The 22,289-nt window shown below is 39.0% G+C and overlaps 1 protein-coding gene across 2 annotated transcripts in view; it reads left to right on the top strand.

Annotated features, from left to right (window-relative positions):
- PPP2R5E (protein phosphatase 2 regulatory subunit B'epsilon) overlaps positions 1-22,289 on the top strand; it is a 132,217-nt gene that overhangs the window by 95,179 nt on the left and 14,749 nt on the right. For both annotated transcript variants that reach the window (XM_031453828.2, XM_010976667.3), the window contains exons 5-11: positions 1,275-1,367; positions 15,426-15,556; positions 15,700-15,759; positions 16,872-16,980; positions 18,402-18,455; positions 18,559-18,609; positions 20,312-20,431. In XM_031453828.2, coding sequence (XP_031309688.1) covers positions 1,275-1,367; positions 15,426-15,556; positions 15,700-15,759; positions 16,872-16,980; positions 18,402-18,455; positions 18,559-18,609; positions 20,312-20,431 — 618 coding nt within the window. The remainder of the gene's footprint in view (positions 1-1,274; positions 1,368-15,425; positions 15,557-15,699; positions 15,760-16,871; positions 16,981-18,401; positions 18,456-18,558; positions 18,610-20,311; positions 20,432-22,289) is intronic.

Here is a 22,289-nt window from a genome sequence, read left to right as displayed (position 1 = left end):
TAAAATTTCACAAAATATAATGTTAATGTGTGATGTATTTTATTGTAAAATAATAAATATATTAAATTAAACTTTATTTCTACTTTTATATTTATGTCTCATGTAAAACAAGCTTTTTGGAGTCTTCAGTAACTTTTAAATGTGAAGGAATGAGACTTAAAAGTTTGAGAATGCTGTGATTTGTATTAGTCACTTTGCAGAGGACTTTTTATATGTATATTGTCACATTTAATCTTAGGGATTATCATCCCCATTATGCAGTTAAAGCTGCAGACTTTCAGAGAAATTGACTTGCCTAGGGTTACACAGTAAGGGACAGAGCTGGACTTTCAACCCAGTGTTTGTCTCTTAAAAGCCCTAGTTTTGATATACTGTTGTATACTACACCAGGATCTAATGTATACTTTAACCTAGATTTGTTTTACAAAGAGCATAACCAGTGATCTCCCACTGTTTAACAGAACAGATATTTGAGGTTTACTTTGTGTATGAGAATATTCTAACTCTTCGCAGATGAGAATATTCTGATACTCCATCATATATTGCTTAGTAAATTACACTTAGTAAAGTGTAAATTACCATAAACGTCCTGAAAGGAAATTGGTAATGAGTGTTGAAAATCCTGTAATGTTTGGATTTCTTCTGATCTAACAATTTCACTTTTAGAATTATTTCTTTATGAACTAATTGAGCAAGTGCACACTGATGTATGTTCTATGACGTGCATTGTGGCATAATTTAATAAAGAAGTAATTCAGAAACTACTTAATTCTAAGCATAGGATATGGGTTAAATTAATTATGAATAATGGAATTATTTATTATAAATTATGTATAATGGAGTGCTTGTAGTTACTGAGAATGATGGCTTAGATATTGTTGGCATAAATTGTCCACAATGTATTGTCTAGTAAAAGATGATAAAAGTAGTTTGAAAACTATGTAAAAAAATATATTTATAGTACATTGGCATATTGTAGAAGCATAGAGAAAAGCTGGGAGGTTTATATGTTAATGTTTACAATGGTTACTCTGAATGGTGAGATTGTGGGAGATTTTTATTTGCTTTGTTTGGCTATGTTTTCATATTTTAAATTTTAAAAGTTAAAAATTATAACAGCAACTGAAAGCTACAAGAAAGGCTAACATGGCTAGTTGATTGATATTAAAACCCACTGACCTCCCTGTAAGTTTTAGTATTAGAACTTTTTATGGTTTTTGATACTATTCTCAGTGAATTATAATTTGAAATTAATGATAATCTATTTGTTGCAGCTTGTATATGAATTTTTCATACGATTTTTGGAAAGCCAAGAATTCCAACCCAGCATTGCCAAAAAATACATAGATCAGAAATTTGTATTACAGGTAAGCACATTCTTGTGGTTGCATATATTTGTTTTTCAGTTGATAACACTATCTCATTTTCTCTTGATGTTTGTTTTGTTAAAAAATCTTGCAGTGACAATTACATCACCCTGTAAACAAATAGATACACATGTTAGTTTCCATTATTGCCTGTTAAAAGTAATAGGTACCTCTTTAATTTATTGTGCTGGAAATTAATTACATTTTAAACAGCAAGGAATGCTAATGCTCAAATCCCTGCAGTTTTCTTAAAATTTAATTATGAAGGAATTTCACTTATATAAGCCTAGTTTGTGTGAATCTCTATGTAGCTTGAAAACTTCTGTTTGCATAAGGATTTCAAACTATTTATGCTCATAGGCATGGCCTATGAGCATAAATAACCCTTAATAAATCATCAGAGTCAGGGTACAGGTAAGCTTTCACAGCTAGGAAGTAGCTTAACCCTGTAAGATTTCCTTGAAGAGATTAACGCTTACCTACCTGTTTGGAATTTCTTGGGGTATCTATGCATTTTTCTTGATTTGTCATTTTACATTTTATAACTATCATATCTTCTTATCCTGGACTTGGGCACTTCTGCGGCCCTGAATGTTTAGATACTATCTCCCTGCCCTTTTTGTTGACACTTACGTATAAAAATGGGCACTTGAGCCAATTGGTGTATAGACTCTTGTAGCTCCTTTCTAACTGATTAATAAGATGCCTTATGTTAAAAAGAATAAATATCTCCTAGTGAGCCAGTATGTAGAACTTCAAATTTAACACATTACTTTGGCAGGAAATTGCTCTCCTATGCCTTATCTGGACAAAGAGTGATAACCTCAGTGCTCACCTCATTCCCCCTCCTTCACTAAATTAATACATTCAGAATTTTTGATATACTAGATTGAGAAGCCTTGGGAAAGTGCGGTTTGATATATAGATAGAGAGGCAGGTAAATGATCACTGGGAAATGGGTAGGTTGGTCCAGATCCTTGTACCAAGGAGGCAGAATGCATTTCAGGCAACACAAAGGCAAGACATAATAGTTCTGTATTTGTCTTGGAAAGTCCTTGCATTTCTGTAGCACTGTATGGTTGTCAGAACACCGTTATTTAATTTGATTTTTACAACAATCTAGAGCAGACATGGCTAAGTTTTATGCCCATTTTATAGATGAGTAATCTGAGGTCTAGAAAATTATCCAGTTTTCCCAAGCACAGTTCCTCTTCTGGTTTTCTGTCCATTATACCATGATGCCTCCCTGTGAGTCCCCTCACTGTAACTTGGAATGACTTCAAGGCAGGAGTAGCCCCTGCTTCTCAACACTAACGAAATAACAATGTTCTCTCACACTTATGGTAAATTAAAGTGCCCAAGAGGATCACATAATGATTCTACAGTCGAACCTGTGTTTAGTTGACATGGAAACAGTAAATCCTGCCATCTGACTGTGAAGCCAGTGCTTTTCCTACATGAAAAGCGTGCAGGGCCCAGTCAGCGTGCTCTGCATGGTAGGTGGGTACTGATGATCATAAAGCTCTGAAGATGAAACCAACAGAGAAAGCCAGACTTGGAAGGGACACTGGGGTTGACTATTCTAGTTCTTTACCCAGTAAATCAGTTTCCTTTGAGACCCCGATAACAGGTGACCTCTGCTTGTCCTTTTTCAGTGGGGAAGGACCACATACCCGGGCTGATTGTTCCATTTTTGTTAGAAAATTCTTTTTTATGTTGAACCTCCTTATGACTCATACCCTTTGGCCTTATTTCTTCAGAATAGTCCCTTAGTATGTCACTAGCCCTGGCATAGCCTTTCAGGTATTAGAACACAGCTTTTATATTTACCTCTCACCTCTTTTTCTCCAGAACAGCAGTTACAACTCAAATTCTTGTAAGCTCATTTATAATAGTCTGGTGGCCAGATGTCAGACAATAGGAGGTAGACCAGCTCCAACTGAGAAGAACTTTGACTACGCCTCTTTCTTCAGTTATTGCCAATTTTTTTTTTCTGGGAGAACTTTTTTCCCCTCCCAAATCCAAATTTTTATGTGAAATTTTCTGGTAGTTCTAAAATCCTGTTCAGGATGAACTGTGAAGCCATTTGCCTTCTGGAGGTAGCCTACCAGCTGTCAGTATCTGTTCTCTGCTCTAGACTGAGTCCTGAGTTCTGTCAACCCTGTCTCACTTGTCAGTTTTTGAAGTCTTCAACATGTGTCAATTTGTCTTCAAGGATGACATCTGTGTCTGCACACCGTGCCCTGAGCCTGATCAGTCCAGTGCAGCTCAGAGTTGGGGTCTCCATCCCCTTGTCTGGATGTTAGGTTTCTTAAAGGGGAAGTCTCATTAGCTCTCCTTGCTGTTCTGTGACACTGCTTACTTACGTTAAATAAGCTTGTGGTCTTAACTGACTTCTAATTTAGTCTTACGCATGCTTTTTTGTACCCATTTTTCCCTTTTTCTTGTTGATTTTGCAGTTTGCTTGTTTGTTTTGTTTTTTTTTTTTTACCACCTTGTTCACTGTGCCTTCTATCATCATGTCTGTGACTTTCTTAAATACACTAGCAATTGGCTTCATCTAAGCCATTGATTAAAATTGTTAAACTAGCCAGGGCTGAGGGTAGAGGCCTGTGGCATGCCTGAGCAACTTCCTTTATTTAAGCACAGATTCACTAATCAGCAGTCTTTGAATTTCCTCCTTGAGCCAGTTAGAAATTTACTCTAGAATATCATCATCCTTGCATTTAGAATTTGTTTTTATAAGGAGAGTATAAGACTTTGTCAGATGCGATGGTCAAAGCCAGGACTGTGTGTTTACAGCATTCCTGTCATCTGTGGGCCTTGGACCTTTACCATTAAGGGAATGCTATTCATCTGCCGTGGGGCATTGGTGAACTTCTGGGGGCCGCAGCTGTTTACTGGTAACGTCGCCCTGACTACCTGCAAATCATGGCCTTGATCATCTATTCCCGGGTTTTGCCAGAGACAAGAAATAGAGAATAAGTAGTGAAGCCCTTCTTCTTAAACTTGATGCTTTCCTCCCCTGCCTCAGTTTTTCAACTTTTTTGCCTTCTTCATCTTCTCTCTGCTGGTTCTATTGATGAACTCATCCTTTAGACGAGGGCTCCTCCCAGTGCCTGAATCAGTCCTGAAAGGGTGAAGCAGGGTATTGGTGGAATCAGCATCACCTCTGAGTGGTACTTGAATGTAATCATGTGACCAACCAGTGCATTGACTATCATGTTGGGGATGAGCTCTGGCGCCTGTTAGCTGCCATCTTCCAGATTACCCTGTTCATTCATGTAGGTCACCTGTAAAGTTGGCCTCCTGTTCCTTTTCCTTCCTTAAGTTTGCTGATGACTTGCCTGGATCCCAGCACCTTCTTGGAGTGGGGCCTTGATCCCCTGCTTACTTCTCCTGAGCTTCCTTCCTCAGAGCTTTGGTCCTGACTTGGGACCTGCTGGCAGTGGGGGGCCTTTTGGAGCTCGAGGCATTATTGCTGAGATTCTGCCCTGTCACCCCCGACCCCACCCTACCCTCCTTTTCCTCTGGCCACCATGCCTTAACTGTCATTGAGCTGGCAGGTCCTGCATACTTCCGTACCCTGTAGTCAGCTCATTCATTTGCCTGCCCTCTCTTTCCCCTCTTTCTTCTCTACCCTGTGGACTCCCATGGTGCCCCTGGTCCTAGCCTGGTTCTCTTTGAGAGACATGAGACGTGGGAACCCTCGTACTTTTCTCTTTTGCAAATCATGATGTTTACCTTGTTCCTTTTCTTTGAGCAGATTTCTTGCTCTCTGTGGATTCTCAAAGATCTCAAAGAGAGTTATGTTGAGCTCAACTCATAACTTTTTTATTCAGTTGGACATAATTTGTTCTAGCCACAAGATTTACTGTGACTTTCTATAGGAGATAGCTGTATTCTTCACAATCTGTTCTGATTCTCGTTCCTCCATCCACGAAAGCAAAATGAGAGTTGAGCTATTGTCACGTGATGTAGTGGAGGGAAAGTTAGAGGGCCCTGGGTTTGAATCCTGACTCCCTTATATACTCTTGAGTACATTTTAGGAGCTGAGAATATGAGCTGAGGGATAAGAAGAAACTGCATTCAAACTCTGGCTTTCCTGCCTACTTGCAATGTGATTTTCAGCAAGTTAATACACTTGCCACCCAAGCTTAAGTCTCTCATGAGTGACATGGGGATAACAGAATAAGTGAGGTACTGATAAGTGAAATAGGATATACCCTCAAACTGAGAGCTGTTAAATCTGCTTAACTGAGTTGGCACTGTGGGTACAAACACAGGCTCCCGACCTTCAGTCTTAAACAGGTACTGAAAACTTGGGCAGATTATTCACTGTTCTGAGCCTCAGTATTTTCCTCTGTAAAATGGCAATAACAGTTGCCTCTCTTACAAGTTATAACAAAGTAGGCTTGTTATGATGATAAAATACTATGACTAGTAAAAATATCTGCTGAAATTATATATGGGGCATAGTAGTTGTTTATTAAATAGTAGCCCCCCCTTTTCCCACCCTCCTTATCTTATATTATCTGTCCACATTGGTAGGATATTTTATTTTTCTTGATTCCAGTATTAGTTTTAAAACCTTCATCTTTTGGAACAAAAATTTAAAATTTATATGAAACTTACAACGAAATTTTGCAAAGAAGGCTAGAAAAAAATGCAGAAATGTACCATATTCCTGGATGGGAAGACTTACCATCATAAAGATGTCCATAGGGTCTCCAAATTAATTTATACATTTAGTGTAATTCTAATTAAATCTTTAGGAGTTTCTTTATTTGAAAATTTCATAGTTTATGAAATAGAAGAAATTTTTCAAAAAAATGATAGTTATTAAAGCATAGTATAAAAGAACAATAAATTAGTTATTAAAGCATAGTATAAAGTACAGTAATTAAAACAGGAGACTGGGACACAATAGAGGCTTGGATGAAAAAGATCCTTCTTATTATGTCATAAAACTCATAGAAATGTACGATTAGACAGATAGATACCTATTACATACATATGTATTAAATTGGTATAATACTCTGAAGAGACCTGATAGTATTCTATTGACTCAAATTGTGACTGAGCAATTCCATGAGAAATAGTCAGATATGTACACAAAACAGTATGTATAAGGATATTGAGTACATCGTTATTAATGATGATTAGAAAATTGTAAACACTTAAAAAGTTCCTCAGTAGGGGGTTGATTGGATAAACTGTGGACATTCACATAATAAAATATTCATCTGTCTGTGAAAAGATTCAGAGCTACACATGATCTGTTTTTAAGTGAAACATGCACATTATAGAACAGTACAATATCTTGAACCTGAATCTGTTATTTTGGGGAAAAGGAATATTTGTACATGTACTAAAATTTTTGGAAGGAGATACACCAAATTTTTGTTAATTGTCTGGTATGTGTGATGATCTTCACTTTCTAATTTTTGTATTTCTTTAATTTTTGCATTTAAAAAATAATGAACATGTATGTTCTAATCAGTAAGAATAGTAACTATTTTAATTACAGTTATATTCTCACTGTGTTGCCTTGCATTTTTTCATAAACTTGAGCTGATTCTGTGCATTAACCTTCTTAAGACAATTTTTGTAAGATTACACCATTCTTTTATATTTAACATTTTTTTGTGTTTCCTTCCTTTTGTCATTTGTGTATGTCTTTTTAAAATCTAAAGCTCAATGAAAAGCTTCCTGTGTTGTCTCAAGAGCATCTTTCAGTACTTCTCCTTTTTCTTCCTTATCAGGAAGCAGTGTAGACTTGTGGTTAAGTGTATAGACTGATTTGAATTCAGACTTTACCACTTTTCAGTGCTCAACCTTGGGCAAGTTACATAACTATTCTATGCCTCAGTTGTCTTGTATGGAAAGTAGATGCAAAAAATCCATAATATGATAGTAATTATGTTGTAAGGTTGTTGTCCAGATGTATATAGTATGCACTTAGTAGAATTCTTGACAGTAGTTTGTGTTCAGTAAATGGTATACTGCAGCTGTCACTACTGTTTTTATTAGGATCAGTTCTTGTTTTGAGAACCTTCTTTCGTCGTTATTTTCCAGAGCAGCCTCAATCCAGGAAGTTACATCGTGTTAGTCTTATCGTGCCTTACCTAGCATGTTACCAATTTTTTGAAATCCAACTTTTACCATTCTATAAAATTGAAAAGCCCTTTAGACTCTACTTGAATGGTTCTTCTCTGGCTGTTGGGTGTTTTTTAAGATATTAAATATGGTCTTTCCTGTCCTTGGGTTCTCATCAGTTCCACTTTACCAACTGATTTCTTCCAATCAGTGTTAGAAGTAAATGTGTAATTAGTGCCAGGCACATGTACTTTTCAGTATGTGAGAGCCAGGGAAAGCGCATTCAATCATTACGGAGGCCAGACAAATGTTACATAATGAAGTAATCTGGGTGTGACAGAAAGGAGTTGATGGAAACAGTGGTGACCCAGGGAACTTGGATGCTATGGCCAGCTCACCCGTATTAAATGTTGGCTCATTGGCAGGTGAGCCAAGTGTTGCTAGAACTTTTGACTTTTTTTTTTTTAAGAGAACCTGGAAATCCAGATTTTTATATGGGCCAGACAAAACCATCTGTGACTTGCACCTTTGAAGGTTTTGTTTGTTTGTTTGTTTGTTTGTTTAACTTAAGAATGGACTGGCTTACTTAAATTTCATTGTAATTTTTGCTAAATCTAGCTATACATAACCTTTAATATTTCGTATGTACTTAATCTCAGTCTTTACATAGGAAAGCTGTCATGTACTTATCTAAGATAGTCGACTGATTACATAGTGCACTTGTGTCCATGGTAATGTTGTTGATTTTAGGCTCAGGTTACTTAGCTGGAAGTGTATAGGCTTGCCTAGGCTTATGAAACAACTTTGCCTATTCCCAAGAAAGATAATTTTCATCTGTATTAGGATGGATGGGAAAATGGGTTCTTTGTGACACCTCCCTCCTCCAAGACCAAAAATGAATTGCCAAACCTTAAATTATTTCATTCGGTGGATTATGGTGGCAAGAGTTTTAGTAGCATATTGTCTAAAGACTGCTTTCAACCACTCTGCAAATCTGAAAAGTAGTCAGCGGTTGCTAAGAGACATACTATTCAAGTATCTCCATAAACATATGATGGAGATGGCTGTTTAGTAATGTGAACTTCACATTTGCAGTTATATTTAGCTAAAAAGTGCCATAATTATCATGCAAATTATGCAGATCATCCAAAAGGGACCTTTTGTTACTGTGTTTTAAAAACTCAAGACAAATTGGACACGGCAGGACACCAAACCAACCCATTAAACAATTTTAAGTTCTAAACTGAAATACATTTCAGGAGGCTTTAAATTTCAGCTCCGAAACAAAGAACTATTTTCCAAACAAGTTCCTTGAATATGTCAAAATGTTTGCATTTCTCTCTAAAGAGTCAATAACAAAACTTCAGGGAATTTATTTCTACTGGCAGTTTTATCAGATAGCCATTTCCAATTAACAATAAATCACCTCCTCCCATCCTGTCAACCTGTAACTCAAAAACTATAAAAAGGGCTTTACTGCTCTGACTCCTGCATCCAGAGGAGGGTGGGCAGCTTGTGCAGGGGTGGAGAGCCCCATACTTGTGGAAGGGCCTTGCTCTTGGTTTAATGCTTTACTGTTGCTGTTTTGAAATTCTTAATACTTCTCGAACAAGGAGCAGTGCATTTTCATTTTGCACTGGGCCCACAAATGATGTAGCTAGTCCCTGCCCGTATCAAACTAAGTGCGTCATTAAGTAGCATAACAGCTCTTTCTCGCAATGCTGACCAAATTGGTTGTCTTACAAATTTAAGTCAAAAGGTTTTCTTGAATCAGAATGAATGCTTGAGGGAGGAAAGAATGGATGTCTCTCGTCTGTAGGAAGAATACCTGAAATTAGGAAGAAAAAAGCATGTGGCTTAGCAGAGTTGTTCATATTTGTATGATTTACACCTTTGGAATTTTTATACTGAATTTCTATGGGGGTCTTGAAGTAAGAATTGCTAGAAGCTTATAATGTACAGCCTTTTGATCCCTCATCCCCACTGTGCTTTCTCAGTGGTTGCTCATAGGTCAGTTCTTTTCATATGCTGGTCCTCTTGAGTTGTTATGATTCACTAGAGCCAGGCTGCTGCTGGCTCTTGTTTCTTAGTACTGGGCTGTTTTCTCCATGTGCATTATTACTTGATCGAGGCGATAAGGGTATTAGGAAGATAATCATTTTTCAGGTAGCCTGCAGAACAGCTTAAGTTAAAAACAAAGCCAGAAATGTCTGATTTTGGTTTGGACTAAAACCTTTAGAACACCAATTTCATTATTTACATCTTTCTTTGCATGGAATAGCACAGGAGAGTTGCTTCTTGATTATCTTAGAGGACAGTTGGGCTTTTTGTTTCAAGTTTTTAGCTTTTAATTTTTAAAAAGTAAAAGATTTAAGTTAAAAAGTACAATCTTTTAAAAATTCAAATATACTTAAATGGTTTATAAAGAAAAATAGCAACATCTATCTAATCCTTCCTCAATCTAGTCTCATTCCTTAGAGGTAACCACATTCACATCTTCTAGGTATTTCCTTTGTATATATCTCCATATTGCTAAGTGGCGTTCTTATACTGCTGTTTCTTGATTTTTTTGCCTGTGCCTACTTTAAGCCATCATGTGTCTCTCTTTATATCTCCCCCCTCTACATCTTTCCAATGCAATTATGTCTTAAGATTTAATTGAATCAAATTGTAGTGTCTGCATTAGTATGACTGTATACATGTTGTTCAGAGCCAAGGCACACATTATGCTATAATTAAATTTCTTGTAAGGCTTTTTTTTTTTTAAACCCCTGGAATTAGTAGTTGCCTTATTTTTCACATGCTTGCTTTCCTATGTAGTGGTCACTAGTTCATCCCTTAGTTCTCAGAGAGCATCATACAACTCCTTTCATTCTGGCCCACACATCAGCTAGTCTATCAGTTCCATTTCTTTTTTCCTTCCTTTGGAGGCCTTCTTCCTGGAGCCCCAGTCATCCTCCTCTAGTTGTCACTGGTTGCTTTCTCTAGGCTGTATCCACAGTGGTCATCCTGGGGCTTCCCTTTGCCATCTTCTGGACTATGTCTTTCCTTGATTAATTTCCTCTCTCCCACTTTGGTGGGCTATATTCTCTAGATACTTCCTAAGAAAGCATGAATGGGGTGTCAGTTTTTTGAGACCTGTTTCTCTGAAAATGTCTTTATTCCACCCACATACTTGACTGACATTTTGGCTAGGTATAGATTTATAGGCTGGAACCCGTACTCCCTCAGAAGTTTTAAGGGATTGCTCTATTGTCTTCTGGCTTTCATTGTTGGTATTGAGAAGCCATGCACCAGCTGAACTCCTTATCCTTTATAGCGACCTGTTTTCTCTGTAAGCTTTTGTCCGCAATGCTCAGAAACTTCAAAGTGTTGTACTTTGCGAGAGGCAGGGCAGGGGGTGCCTTTGTTCATTTATTGTGTAGAGGACATAATGGCCCTCATCTGCGTTGAAACTCAGGTCCTTTTTCCCTGGAAAGTTACATTGAGTTATTTCTCAGATAATTTCCTTCTTTTATTTTCTCTGTTTTTCTGTCTCTGTACCTATTTAGAATGCCTGTTAGTCATGTGTTGGCCCTTTTGGATTGGTCCTCTAGGTTTCTTGTCTTCTTCCTTCTATATACTATCTTCATTGTTTGGTTATATTTTCAGGGTAGATTTGCTCATTTTAATGTCCCAGTTCTGAAATTTTAATTTCTGTTACATTCTTGAATTTCCAAAAGCTCTATTTTATTTTCTGAATATTCATCTGTAATAGCATTTTGGTTTTGTTTCAAGGATCCAGTAGATTTGTTTATTTCTGAAAATGTTATAGGGTTTTTTTCCCACAATTTTTTTCTACTCCCTGCAGTGTGACTATTTCCCCTGAGTTCTTTATGATTGTTTTGGTCTCCGTCTTTTATGTCAGAATGTCTGGTGATCCTTGACTTGATATTTAGAGTTACATTTGTCATCAAAAAGCCTCTTAGAACCCGTGTGTGTGTGTGTGTGTGTGTGTGCATGCTTGCGTGCGTCTGTGTGTATACATGCACACATGAGAGATACTTGGCACATTGGGCAGAGGCCTTGCCATTTCATTGAGAAACCTTCAGATATTAGTTTATCTATAGGTGTTTCCTGTGGAGGCCGTCAGTTTTCCCAAAAAGGGACCTTCTTTCTAATCTCCTCCCTCAGCCAGAATTTGGAGCTTAGTCAAAGAAGGGGCTGGCAGAGGTCTCACTCCTCAGCTCACAGAGTTGTATTAAGTCCCATTATTTTCAATAAGTACTTTACCAGCTGCATCTCATGTCCCCAAGACCAGAGACTTACTCATTTATTCCCTCTAGACTTTGATTGTAAATCTGCACGGGATAAGGATCTGGGAGGTCTGCTTTCAAGCAGCCCTCCTGTTTTTAGCTCCTCACACCCTTGCCATCAGATGTATCTGGTGCCTTCAGTTCTTAAGCCTTTTAAGGGTTCTCCAGTATGAATTGGCTGGCTTCTTGTTGGCTTCTCTCCCTGCTGGCAGAATGGAAAAACCCTTAGCAGAGTGGAGAAAGAGGAAACCTAAGACAGTTCCCCCTTGCCATCCACGTTCCTTCTTTGAGAGATGTGCACATTTGTCTAATCTGCTCTCCCACCCTCTCTGACCCATGGATTTCTTCTGGTTTTATTCCTTTACTCCCATTTCAGGGAGTGTTCAAGAGGAGAGAGGTTCAGTCCTCCGTGTCTAACTGGAAGACCCTGACTACCTTTTTCATTTTGTTCTTTTCATTTCGCTGTAATTTATTATGACATTCACGGGAGGTTTCTTTGGCTAAATCACTAGACAGTTCATCTTTTGTCTGTTAGCTTCAGGAAGGTGGGTTTTGTAAACTGGGAGACAGCATGTTGACAGGTCTGTCTTTGCTCTGTAATCTCCTTGGAAACTCTCCAGCTTCTTTTCTTTGACAACAAGTTGCCTGTTATTTTGTAGGGAGCACAGTCTACCTAGGCATGTACAGATACTGGATTATATTTTCATTGCTTTTTTGGTGAATAGTGTTTAGAGTGTATTTATGACCAAGCACACAAATACTACTTTGTTGTGGGGATTAAAGCTCATCCTACTCCCCCTTTTTTTGGCCGAACCACATTGTACCTTTTCTTTTATCTCACACATCATAAAATCATCAAGAGTGTGTTTTATAGAGCAGCAGAAATGTAATTTATACACTGCATTTCATCTTTCTCATAGAATATAGGATATATAACATTTGGGACTTGAAAGCTGACTCCAGTTAGGTGCCTGGTAATACATTTTCTTTGAGGGCCTGATGAAAACATTGGTTAAATAGTTTTTGTTTAATTATTATGTCATCATTCAATCCTAAAATTAACAGTATATGAGCATAGTTGATTCAAGTTTTGCTAATAGCACACCCCCTCAAACCTTCTATGTTAGTTGCAGATTACTCATTAAGGCCTTTTACAACACTTAAAAATAGAAACCAGATAAGAAAGATAGAACTCAAAAGGTTAATTATTTCCATTACCAAGGGAGGGAATGGGTAGTTGAGAGATCCTCTATCATTTTGTGCAGGTAGTGGATAAGAGATACTGAGCCCATGTGGCCTTTTTTGCCCATAGGGCTCAAATCTTTCTTTGTGTCCTTTGGAAATGTATAGTTGAGCTTGCTCATTGCTTTCCTTTGAGCTCCAAAGTTTTTTTGTGTGTGTAGGTGTGTGCATGCCACCCAACAACAAGGACAATTCCTGGCATGTGTAAATTGATTATTGATTGATCACTTGATTGCGTGACTAAGTGGGCAGAGAGAGGCCAGGTATTTTAACGGCGTCTTCTGTTTGGATAGGGTGCTGGTGAAGGTATGTGCTATTGCATCTGCCCTGAACACTTCCCCCACCTCCAGCTCCTAATTTCTTGATGGATGTCACTTCCTATAGAAGCTTCCCCTGATCAACTCCACTTCTCCCAAGTAGAGTGGACATGTCTACTAGGTGTATCTAGTACCCTGAGCCACTTACCATGCTGTTGATTTCCCTGTATCCCTCATCACCCTGGGCTCTGGAAAAGCAGTGTCTGTGTTGCTCATCACTGTATCCCTGACATGTTGCTCAGAGACTGGCTCTTAATAGGCACACATGTTCATTTAAAATGTTCATTTTTTGCTAATTTTTCCTTATGTTTTAGGGTGGCATTGATGATGATGATGTGATGTCTAAGCATGTGCTCTGCCACTATAATACCATCCATCCATCCATTCAGAAAATTAATATTTTCTGAATGGATGGATGGACGGATGGTATTATATAGTCACAAATTTTGTCTGTCTCACTGCCTAGTTTTGAAGACTGTCCTTCAATTTGTGCTTGCAATTATTCAAAGAACTACTTTTTTTTTTGGTCTGTAACTCTACCTTTGTTCAAAGAAAAGTACCAAACAAAAGTAGATGATTTATTTGATTACTGCCCACCGAGTTATTTTTCTACTGTCAGTCTCAGTGTCATGTCTTAATCACCTGAAATCATGCTTAAGGATGTCTTGATAGCTCTTTTGGTAATTAGGGTGTTCTGCTTTTGTGTGCTGTCTGTATGCCCTTGAAGTGTTTTGCGTATGAAGTCCACACTAGAGCTGTGAGTTCTGTTTTATTGTGATGATAATGAATGTATGAAGAACTCAGTAGAATTCAACCCAGTCTCCAAGTTTGTTCTTCAGCTGGAGGAAACTGGCCATTATTGTTTGGAAAAAAAACAAACAAACCCCAGAGCTTTATTGGGATGCAATTCATATACCATAAAATTCGCCTCTTTAAAGTTTACAATTTAATATTTTTTAATATATTCCATAGAGTTGTGTAACCATCACTGTCATATAATTGCAGAACATTTTGTATCATCTCCCCAAAAACGCCATACTCGTTAGCAGTCACTCCTCATTGTCCTGTCTCTCTGCATTTGCTTGTTCTGGATATTTCATATAAATGGAATCATACAATATGTGGCCTTTTTGTGCCTGGCTTTGTTTACTTAGTATGGTGTTTGAAAGATTCATCCTTGTACTAACATATTTCAGTACTTCATTCTTTTTTTATAGCTTGATAATGTTCCATTGTAGCACACTTTGTATCAGTTGTTGGACATTTTGAAGGTTATTTCCATTTTTTGGCGATGATGAATCATGCTGCAGTGAACATTCATGTACAGATTTTTGTGTTGACATATATTTTCAATCCTGATAAGATGTGACCTTGTAGGATTCAATTATTGACTTTAGATCACAAATGATTGGGAATTAAAAAATGTTACTCATGGATAACATAAGTACGGAAATTGTAAATGTTCATCTCAATTGGTATTTATAAAGTGAGCACACCCACATAATAAGAGCCAGGATCTAGAAAGAGAACATTTGCCAGTATCTTTTTTGGTGTTTGCTTTGGTTTAGGTTATCTAAATTTACTTGCATGCTCTGGTAGAGCTGAAAGCTTATCTTACCTGTGTTTTTGGAACATAAGTTCAGTAGGTAGCTTATGTTCTAGTGGTACACTGGTTGAGGTGATGGACTTTAGGGCCACAGCTGCTTGGGTTCAAATCCTGGCTCTACCACTTATAGCTGAGAGACCATGAGCACGTTACTGAGCATCTCTGTGCCATAATTGCTCATCTGTTGAATGGGGATAAAACAATTCACGGTGTATTACTGTAAGTAAATTGCTTGAAAATTGCTGATAATCATATCAAATGCTGTATGTGTCTTACCTATTATTCTGATTATTGTTATGATTATTGTTGCTTTTGTGTATCTCCTCACTAGAGTATCAGCCCCTTGTCTGACTTATTTATCACTGTATTCCCAAAGACTAGCACTGTGCCTTTTTTGAGAAAGGAAGGAAGGAAAGGATTTTAAATAATGAGTGGCAAAATTCCTAAATTCTTTCCTGAAACTGCTTGTGACAGCTACACTGTCTTTTATTTACAACAGCTTTTGGAGCTGTTTGACAGCGAAGACCCTCGGGAACGGGACTACTTAAAAACAGTCTTACACAGAATTTATGGCAAGTTTCTTGGTCTTAGAGCATTTATCCGAAAACAGATTAACAATATTTTTCTAAGGTAAGTGGAGGGTGGGGGGAGAAGGAGAAGCAAAGTTGGTGGTTTTATAGAAGTATTAAGTAAACCTCAAATATTGGAATATACTGTTCTGACCATTTCCTTTTCTCTTCCCTTTCTCTCTCTCTCTCTTTCTCTCTTTTTAGGTTTGTTTATGAAACAGAACACTTCAATGGTGTAGCTGAACTGCTGGAAATATTAGGAAGGTAAGCACATTTTTAGCTAGTTGCTAATTTCAGGTGAATATCGTTGTGGAGATTAGGTTTGGGTGGCACAGGGAAATGCTGCCCTAGATCTCTTGCTGTGTGTACAGCAGGGCTCTCTCATTTGTGCTTCTAGCACGTTTTCCAGCTGACTCTACAAGATGCAGTTGCATGTTCCCCTTGTTCCACAATTATGCATTGCTAATTCTTCTGGAATGACTGAAAAAGCTAACAGTCTATTCCTTACTGTAGAGCCAAGGCATCTAATTGCCGTCAGGCTGGTTTCTCTAAAACGTCTTATTCTTACCAGTTTCTAGGCTCCCTGTCCTCTGCCATATCTTTTGAAAGTAAGTTTGTAATAAATTGGAAAGATTCCTATTTTCAAAGGAACCGTGTCCCCAGGTGTAGTTCTTGGAACAGTTGCTGCCTGGAGTAGTGGAGTGAATCGGAAAGAGCCAGCCGTTGTGTGGGCTTTTACACACAAGGGAGGCTAATGTAACTGGACAATGTGATTTGTCTCTCCTCCTAATAGGAGGGGAGAGAGAAGCTGCACTCAGATGGTTCTCTCGGTGACTCCCCTTGGCTGGGCTTTATATCCAGGGGTGTTCTTGATCTGAGCAGAGATTTCAGGGATGGGAAAGAATGATATCTGGAAGTGGAAAGGGTCATCAGCGAGCAGAGCAAGCCATAATTTGGGGAAGGAAGAGAGGGACGGAAAAATAAAGAGTTGTTGATACAAAAGCTCTTGGGAACCATTTGACTAGATGTAAGAGCTCAGGAGCCTTTGCTGGGAGATCTTAAGCAAATTTCCTTCTTTTAAATTTCCTTCCTATTTAAATATGTGCTTTAAAAAAATTAATTCATTTTTAATGGAGTAGTTAGGGATTGAACCCAGGGCCTCATGCATGCTAGGCATGTGCTCTACCACTGAGCTATATCCACCCCCCTTAAATATATTCTTTAAAGCAACTTAGGAGTCTCGAATGTCACTAGGGTGGGTTTTGGGTTGTTCTGTTGAAAACTGACTAAGATTTAATGTGATCTCACAAGAACAGTGTCTCAGTTTAGCTTGTTGTGGTAACATTGCTAACTCATGTCTCTTTCCTTTTCCCTAGTATTATCAATGGCTTTGCTTTACCTCTTAAGGCGGAACACAAACAGTTTCTGGTGAAAGTGTTGATCCCTTTACACACTGTCAGGAGCTTATCACTCTTCCATGCCCAGGTAGAATTTTATACTACTACTTTTGGAAGCAAAATAAAGTTTGTAAACCCAGTGTTATACTGATATAGTTATTTACTTAACTTAAACAAAAGGTTTGTTGAAGTTTAAAATAGTCCCCAAGTCAAATTAAAATGTGTTTATACTTTTCTGTGTTTACGAGAATCATGGGGCTATTTTTGAATTGGGAGGAGCATTCATTCGTTTAATCATCTCATTTTACAGAGAACTTAGATACTTGCCCAAGTTCAAACAAGTACATATTCAACATGTTGCATGTAATAAAATTTATGGGCTTTTTGGATTTAGACCTTCGGACATGTGTAATCATTTTGGAATGATCTTAGATCTTTTGTCTTATCCTCATTTTGCATTAGACTAACCTTGCCCTTTGCCCCCTCTTCTGGTTCATTCACCATTCCTTTCGCACTTTCTATGTGCAAATAAACACTCTCACAAGTAAACAAATCAATATTTTCACTTATTTTTATTTTTAGCCTCCATTACTTCAAAAAGCATACCCTGTCTTGTCCCCACTCTCATTTCCCTGCTAACACAGCCTTGCATGGTAAGCATGTCACCAGCGGGTAGATAAATGACCTAGTGGCGTTTTAATTTTAGCATTTCAAACCTCTGACTCCCTCTCCTCCCCCTCCCCCCACTGGGAATGTTTTGATTTTGCTTCAAAGTGTAACACATTTTTCTGAGTGCTGATCCTCTTTAAATGTGAAGTTCTGTGTTTCGAGGAAAAATTAGCCCATATGCTTGTAATTTAGAACCCATCAAAATGTTGTTTCGCAAGAGTGGATTTCTTGTCCAAGAATCTTTACGAGCCCTTTTGCAGATCTTGCCTCCAGTTTTTTAAATAGGCAATCATCCTTTATGATGATTTAAAACAATTCTTTACCTCAGTAAGTTAGCATCAGACGTAGAATTCTGTTTGTCCAGGTTCTAACTGTGGCAGGTACAACCCTCTATCTCTTCATGAAACGGCTTTGGTTTGCATGTGCCATTTCAGGCAGTGGGCAGTGTCTACTTGTCATTTAGGACTCTTTTGGAACCACAGTAAAACCCAGTACTGTCGACGTTCTGGCAAAGAGAAAAGAAACCTATGAGATGTAACTCAAAACTATGTGCAGATGAGAAACTTTCAGAATATACTGGATGTGATATTTTACCTCTGCTTTTCATTAGCTGGGTACTTCATGTCCCAATATTCTTTAAAAAATTTTTTCCTTGCAGCCTTGTTAGTGTCAATCTTTGGCTTTAAAAGATAGTTTTGCAATTTGCTTTAATACGTATTTTATTTTTAAATGAATTGAATGTGAAGTTATTAAAACTTTTTAGGGAGTTTTAATAATACGTCTCTGAGCCCCTGATGTATAGAATCTCCAACTGTGTCTCCCGTTTGCTTGTTTCTCCAGCTGGCATATTGCATAGTACAGTTTCTGGAGAAAGATCCTTCACTCACAGAACCAGTAAGTGTTTTTCCCATAATTTCAGAAAACTTTAGAACGACCCCTGTTCATGGAGTACATGAGGAAAATTAAGTGCAATTTGTTTTTCTTCTTTTCATTTTAGGTTATTAGGGGGTTAATGAAATTTTGGCCCAAAACATGTAGTCAAAAAGAGGTGAGTGTTCAATGTCAGTGTGTTAGTAGCTTCCTAGAGCACTGCGATAATCAGCACGTGTAAGAATGCATTATCCGCTCTCATCTTCATTACAGCTCTGTAAGTCAGGACTCTAACTAGTCTCATTTTACTAGTTAGGAAGTTGATATTTAGAGAGGTGAAGTTGCCTGCCCAGGTAGACTAAAGATAGGTGATTAGGCTAGAACCTGCCTCCCTGATTCCTAACCCTGGGCTTTTATCCTGTGCTGCTCAGCCCTAGGTTAGCCCAAGGCAGACCCCAGTCATGTGTCCTACTGTCAAGCTCCATTGATGTCCCCTTCTTAGTGACACTTGCATCGTGTGGAGGTTTTGCTGTCACTATTGATAGACAGCCTTCCCAAATACCCACTTTATAGCATCATGTAGATGGGATCTTACTATGTACAATCTTAAAATACATTACAGTCATTTCATTTCAGCTGTTCACAAGTGGCCCTGGGAATCTCTGACGTCCAGTCATTTGTACTTTTGCCAAGACCTAACCCGGCATGTGCCGTGTGAGGTGGTTGTGGCGGAGTGAGTCTCTTAGCTTCGAAGTGAGCCTAGCTGGGCACCAGATCTGTCCCCACTTTTCTGAAAGGTTAGGAACCATATGGAAAGTGGCCCAGAAAAAAAGCTGAGCTGTTAGTTTTACATTTGGCGATTATTTGGGAAGAACTTCAGTGTGTTCCTTAACAAATGGCAAGGGTCTACTATATTTTGCTTTTAACAGAAACACCTTCCTTCTCAAATCAGCTTCAATTCTCCAAAACCGTCCTTTACACAATTTCAGAAAATCATCTCATTTCTTAATGCGTGCTAGGTAAGATTACACTATGCATTGCTACTCAGTTGCATCTCAAGATATGAAAACATTGTCCTTTTTCGTATTTTAATCGCATACTAATTTTTTTCTAATTATCTTTTCATGCCTAAATAGGAAAATGGTTTATATTTTTCTGTCAGTTTTTCATTATATTTAAAACAATTGACTACACTATTGATTTGGCTCCATTGGGATCTAAAAGCTGTATTTTGAGGCACGTGGTGCTGAGGCCATGAGATTCTTTCTGCTCTGTAGTGAGCAAGTGTGTGCATGTGTACGGATGTGGGGATGTGGAGAGGGAGTCAGCGTGTGCTGAAGGGTTTAAAGTGACACCTGTGTGTGGATGAATCTGCTCATCTGTGTCTGTCTGACTTTGTGTGTAACTGGTGTCTCCTAGAGGAGCACCTGGTACATAGCAAGGGCTGTAATATAAATGTTTGGCAGATAGTCACACGTGCCTCCGTGGACTTTGTGCCTCCATGCAGGAGGGCCACTTGCCCACTGTTTAAAAAATACGAGGGAGGGGAGGAGCGCCCCACAGGGCCAGTCCCGTTTCCCAGGGGCACTGCTTCGGTGTGTAAGTGCCCCTTGTTCTGTGTAGTAGATGTAGCACATACTTTTCCCAAAGTAAATGGAATCATATTTTCAGTGCTGTAGGGAATTTGTTCTTAACAAGTACCCTCTGGTGAAGTCGTGAAATGAACATTTAACATAAGTTAAATCTTGATTTGTTCATGTTTGGTTTTATGTATGTATTTTTATTATATTAAAACAGTGTAAAACTCTCATGAATCCTCATCGTCTGTATGGGGTTTTTGATGGAGCACCTGACACTTTGTGTTTCGCATGTCCTTCCAGGTCATGTTTCTTGGCGAGCTGGAAGAAATACTGGATGTGATTGAACCTTCACAATTTGTTAAAATCCAAGAACCTTTGTTTAAACAAATTGCCAAGTGTGTATCTAGCCCCCATTTTCAGGTTGGTAATAAAGAGGGCAGGAGCTGGAGTGGCTTATACAACATGTATTATTTTGGTAAAGTTTTATTTGTATTGAAAGAGATACAGTGGACACGACCTACCTGCTGTTTTTGCTTACTGTGTTTTCACATGCTGATGATACATTTGATGATACCCACCTTCATCTTGAGTACCTGCTACAGTGACAGCCACTCTGCTGGTGCTTTCTGTCCAGTAACTTGACTTCTCATCACCACTCTGCGAGGAGGGCGTTTTGATTTTTACAGATGTCGACACTGCCAGTCAAACTGGTAGAATAACTTGTCTCAAGTAAAAGTGCTGAATGAGAGGTGGACTGGTAGGGCCCCTACAGTGTGGAAGACAGAAAGCTAAATAAAGCTTCACTGAAAAAGAGAGCACTCGTATCTGTACTGTGCTAGGTGCTCTACGTAAGTTATTCCAAAACTTCAAATTATCCTATGAGGCTTTCCCTCAACTTTCTAGATGAGAGAAATGAGGCTCAGAGGATGATTTGCTCAGGGTCCCAAGTAAGTGGGAAGTGGAGTCAGTAGGGGTGTAGCTTTGTAGCTGCTTGTGAGAGCCGGTGACCTTCCTGTGGCGCCACTCTGCCTCCTGGTGGCCACTCGGGGAGAACACAGGGAAGGCGAGCCTGGGCAACTCTTCTCTCAGGTGGGGCCGTTTTAGTAGTGTTGCAGGACCCACCCGGGAGGGAAGAGGATGATCTGGGTTGAAATACAGTAGGTTTTGTACTTTGGCTGTCTCACCAAAGGTCCAGATCACAGGCCTAGAGAATCGACTCTTTATGTACTGCCTGTGGGGTTGAAGAGCTTGTTCAGGCTGAGGTTGGCAGCCCAGAACCCACTGCCGACATGGTGGACTTGACGGTGGACTTCTCCCCTGTGTCGTTGTCCTGCATACTCAGAGACAGTGGCTGTAGTTGCTGTTTTAATTTTGGGCCTGAAGATGTCTTAGTATGTTAAGTCAGTGATCTTATGACAACCTTGCAAATGTACCACAACCAAAAAAGTAGAAAACCTTGCAAACGTGCCCCACCAAAAGAGTAGAAACCGTTACATTAACCATTACATTCAGATGATGTAACCCACGTCTAGATTTTTAAAAATGCAGGATGCTATGTAGATGTTTTTCATATTACATGTGGCCTGTGGTGCTCAAATTTCTGGATTGTTTGTTTTTCAGTTTTTATCAGGATGTTTGGTATAATGAGGTCAAAGAGCAATAATCTCTTTCAAAATGAGTAACACTGGGAAGCCTTAAATGATGCCCAGAAGCTTAGAAATGAGACAAAGTGTTTTGATCGGCTGGGGCCACTCTAACAAGGTAGCACAGGCTGGGCAGCTTACAAACAGCAGAAGTCCCTTCTCGCAGCTCCGCAGGCTGGCAGTCCGGGGACAGGGAGGCAGCGTGGGGAAGCGGAGGGCCGTCTCCGGGGTCGGAGACCTCATGTGTCTTCACGTGGCAGAGGGGCTGGGGAGCTCTCGGGCGCCTCTTTTAAAAGGCACTAAATCCCATCATGTTTGGAGGTTAGGATCTCAATGTAGGAGTTTTGTGGGGAGACATAAACATTCAGGCGATAGCAGGCTTCCAGAACAAAACACCACAGATGGCGTGTCTTAAAGGACAGGAGTTGATTTCTTGCAGTTCTGGAGGCTGGGAGTCTGAGATCGGAGAGACCAGGGTGCCAGCGTGCTCTGCCTCTGGGAGGGCTTTTTCTGGCTCACGCATCTCACTGTCCTTACGTGGCCTTTCCTTGCTGCAGGTGTGAGGAAAGAGAAGGAAATCTCTCTCTACCTCTTTGTCTAAGGCCACCTAGCATATCAGATTAGGACCCCACCCT

The sequence above is a fragment of the Camelus dromedarius genome, chromosome 5 (assembly GCF_036321535.1).
Source record: "Camelus dromedarius isolate mCamDro1 chromosome 5, mCamDro1.pat, whole genome shotgun sequence".
NCBI classification, from domain to species: Eukaryota; Metazoa; Chordata; class Mammalia; order Artiodactyla; family Camelidae; genus Camelus; species Camelus dromedarius.
Note: the sequence above shows the minus strand (reverse complement) of the source record. Positions and strands in the feature narration are given on the sequence as shown.